The sequence below is a fragment of the Seriola lalandi genome, unplaced genomic scaffold (genome assembly GCF_002814215.2).
Source record: "Seriola lalandi dorsalis isolate HSWRI2012SDOR001 ecotype SW California unplaced genomic scaffold, Sedor1 jcf7180002054636, whole genome shotgun sequence".
Taxonomy (NCBI): Eukaryota; Metazoa; Chordata; class Actinopteri; order Carangiformes; family Carangidae; genus Seriola; species Seriola lalandi.
Window position 1 is genome coordinate 3,826 of NW_019525189.1, and position 3,819 is coordinate 7,644.

At 44.6% G+C, this 3,819-nt stretch overlaps 1 protein-coding gene across 2 annotated transcripts in view; it reads right to left on the reverse strand.

The window, feature by feature from the left end:
• Nucleotides 1-464: 464 nt before the first annotated feature.
• The window catches only part of LOC111665388 (integrin alpha-3-like), an 18,879-nt gene continuing 15,524 nt past the window's right edge, over nucleotides 465-3,819 (reverse strand). Inside the window, exons 25-28 of one of the 2 annotated variants that reach the window (XM_023420377.2) lie at nucleotides 3,441-3,539; nucleotides 3,235-3,360; nucleotides 2,899-3,041; nucleotides 1,637-1,775 (exon numbers count right to left, since the gene is read on the reverse strand). In XM_023420377.2, the coding sequence (XP_023276145.1) occupies nucleotides 2,931-3,041; nucleotides 3,235-3,360; nucleotides 3,441-3,539 (336 nt within the window). In that variant the 3' untranslated portion in view covers nucleotides 1,637-1,775; nucleotides 2,899-2,930. Of the gene's footprint in view, nucleotides 1,776-2,898; nucleotides 3,042-3,234; nucleotides 3,361-3,440; nucleotides 3,540-3,819 lie in introns of both variants that reach the window. The other variant, XM_023420376.2, reaches the window with a different exon arrangement.

The following is a 3,819-nucleotide window of genomic DNA, read 5'->3' on the forward strand; positions in this document are numbered from 1 at the left end:
TCCTGGACGCCTCCCTGGGGAGGTGTTTCGGGCATGTCCCACCGGGAGGAGACCTCGAGGTCGACCAAGGACAGGAGGGATTATATCTCTCGGCTGGCCTTGGAACGCCTCGGGATTCTCCCGGAGGAACTGGTGGAAGTGGCTGGGGAGAGGGCCGTCCGGACCTCTCTGCTGAGGCTGCTGCCCCCGCGACCCGGATCCGGATAAGCGGGAGACGATGAGACGAGACGATGACTTTTTATATCTTACCATACTATGACTCTTTATTCCTTACAATAGTGTGTCCTTTTATGTCTTATTGTAGTATGTCATTTTTTATGACATATATACTATGATATTTTTATTGTACAATACACAATTTTTATGCCCCTCAAATGCAACTTGAGTTACCATCTCTGTGACACAGTGCAGTAACACAACTGACAACCCTGAATGCATCATGGCAGCTAAATTACAGGCCAGTGAACTATCAAAAAATACTTTAATGTCGTCAACATACAGGGAATATAACTGAAACTTTTCACCACAGTGATTACAAACCACATCCACAACATTTTAACAGGATATAAGATTTTAGACACAACCTGGTGCTGCTTTCAAGTGCTGTCAAAATGATCAGAATTAGGTAGAAAAAGGACACAAATCAAAAATCAGTTCAATAGACGAATGACAACACAGTATTTCTGTTGCAGGATCCTTCAGCACCTGAAAGCAACATAAATGTTTTTACTTACAGCTCTCTCAAAGGGGAACATGGAGTTTCTGAGCAGCCCCTGAACATCACACAAAAATCTGTCAACACTGACTTCTGCGGTCATGTTAGGTTCTTAAACCAGCATATGACTTTTTATATGTTAACCCTTTTCACTATAAATCCTGTTCAACTCCCTCTGATTCTTTTACTCGTATTACTCTTAAGATTCATTTAAGAGTTTTCACTTCCGAAACCGTTTCAGCTGATTTTGTCTGAGCAGCTGTTTAATTTACATTTATTTACTTCAACTTTTAGTCCATGTTCCATGCATGCTGCCTGGCAAAGTTAGCTTAAAGCTAATGTAGGGTCAGTGATGATCCATGAACGGAAAACATGTCTTATGGACAGTTTGTTGACTGAATAACAGCTGAGGCAGAGTCTCTTCACGTCAGTCCTGGACCTCAGGACGTTTTCCATCGCGGTCCAGGAGACCCGGTTAGAAAGGAGCAGAAGCCAGGAGCATGCTGGGAAATGTTTATACAGAAAACACCATACATATATTTAAAAATAAAACATTAGACATGTTTTAAATGAAGATAAATAATAAAAACAAGGTTCCATATACAAATAAACCAACAGCTGTTTACAGAGTGAACGCTGCTGTCAGCTGAAAACCTCATATGTTCTTTTCTTAATACACATTGAACTGACTGTAAACAAGTTATGAGGTTGTTACATGTCAGCATACACACACACTCTCATAAACACAGTCTGGCAGTGTGTTGGTCTGGTCTGGTCTGGTCTGGTCTGGTCCAGTTTGGTAAGGTTTGGTCCAGTTTGGTCTGGTCTTATTTGATCTGGTTCAGGGTACGTTTCCATGGATATGACCAGTCTCTCAGTGGGTCTCAGTCCAGGAACTAACCCAGTGTTTCTGTGACTTCCTGTTCCTGGACGAGGGAACGTGGTCCTGGATCAGGAAACCGTCAGAGTCCGTGTAGTGCTGCTGCTTGTGTTTACCCATAATCCTCCCCTGGTGGAGCGCTGCAGTCCGCCATGCAGTCCGACGCACAAAGAAACCACACTACAGAAAACACAGGGATCACTGTCAGAAACCTTGTATGTCCACAGAGAGGGAGGAAACAGACAGAGGAACAGGTAGACAAGTGAACAGGTAGACAGGTGAATGGGTAAATAGGTGAACAGGTAAGCAGGTATACAAAACGTTGTCAGCTGATTTAGGCCAGTAACATTACAGGTCAGTAAAGTGAGAGGAGTTTATCATCTCCAGGTGTTTGGAAAGTTTTACCAAGAAACTGAACAATGGCAGGTCCCCCAGAGATCTGGTTTAAAGAGAAAGGGGGTCACAGCAAAAACTGGTCTGATGTAGACTCAAGAACCTGAAGAGTCCCGTAGTCTCAGAATGACAGGAAAACACTGATTCATACAGATCAATAGAGTTATTGACAAGGTGATCAATCAGAACAGCCAGACAAGAAGAAAAGGAAGTAAAGAGGTGAGTCAAAAAAAGCTCCAGAAAAACAGCCATCAAGTTCACCTGTAGACAACCAGTCAGTCAGTAACAGTCAGTAACAGTCCGTCAGTAACGGTCAGTAACAGTCAGTCAGTAAAAGTCAGTAACAGTCCGTCAGTAACAGTCAGTAACAGTCCGTCAGTAACAGTCAGTAACAGTCAGTGACAGTCCGTCAGTAACAGTCAGTTACAGTCAGTCAGTAAAAGTCAGTAACAGTCTGTCAGTAACAGTCAGTAACAGTCAGTAACAGTCTGTCAGTAACAGTCAGTAACAGTCAGTTACAGTCAATAACAGTCAGAAACAGTCCGTCAGTAAACGTCAGAAACAGTCTGTAAGTAACAGTCAGTAACAGTTAGTCAGTAAAAGTCAGTAACAGTAAATAAAAGTCAGAAACAGTCAGTAACAGTTCGTCAGTGACAGTCCGTCTGTTACAGTCACTTACAGTCCGTCAGTAACAGTCAGTAATAGTCAATAACAGTCAGTTACAGTCAGTTACAGTCAGAAACAGTCCGTCAGTAATAGTCAATAACAGTCAGTCAGCAATAGTCTCTCAGTGAAAGTCAGTTACAGTCAGTCAGTAAAAGTCAGAAACAGTCAGCCAGAAACAGTCAGTAAGAGTCAATAACAGCCAGTTGTAGCAGTCTGTAAGAGTCAGTCAGCAGCTGGTCCTTACAGCAGGGCTCTCTGGCAGCACTGTGCCCAGACTCAGAGCTCCTCGGTCAGCCTCTCGTTCTCTGACGGCTGGCTCTTCATGTGGGCCTTCTGGGTCTTTGCCTCGTACAGCTCTCTGGTGCTGGCTCGCCTGAAGAACCCACACTGAACAGCAGGGGGCAACACAACAGCACTTTACCAACCAGGAGGTGATGATGATGAAACAAAGTCATGATTTTATGGTGATGAGACATAATCAGACATCTGAGGACTGTGGACTGAGGGCTGTGGACTAAGGTGGATCCTACAGGACCAGAGGTATTGAGTTGGTCTTGTGTCACAGCTCAGCTCAGCTTACCTTCCAGAGCAGCAGGCAGATGAGAGCCAGCAGTGAGACTCCAGCCAGGACAGACACCACGATGATCCACAATGGGGCACTGGAGTCCAGCTGCTGGCCCAGGTCTGGATAAATGTGGACCTCAATCTGCAGAGACAGGTGTGATTCAGGAGGAAACACAGGAAATGACTGAAATCATCATGATTGATGATTGAGCGGTCTGTTACCTCTGTGCTGTGAGGCTCCATGTTGAGGGTGGGTTTGTTGGTCTGCAGCTTCAGGGTCGCCCGGCCCCTCACCACCACAGTCCTCGCATCGCTGTCGTCCTGAAGACACACAGTCACACTCAGGCCTTTGAGACTGCCTCACACTTACAGCTGGTTTCACTCAGACTCTGGACTGCTGCTCTCAGTCTGACTTTCTATCAACCCAGAGCTTGAAGGCTTAAAGTCTGGGTGAGGACCCTCTGCATGCTCCCCAAGGATATCCTCATATATATCTATATATATATTTACATATGTATATAAATATAAAGATAGATATGTGGGTATAGACTGATAGATAATCAGTCATTCAGTCTGGATCCAACAGTTGGTAAAACAACAG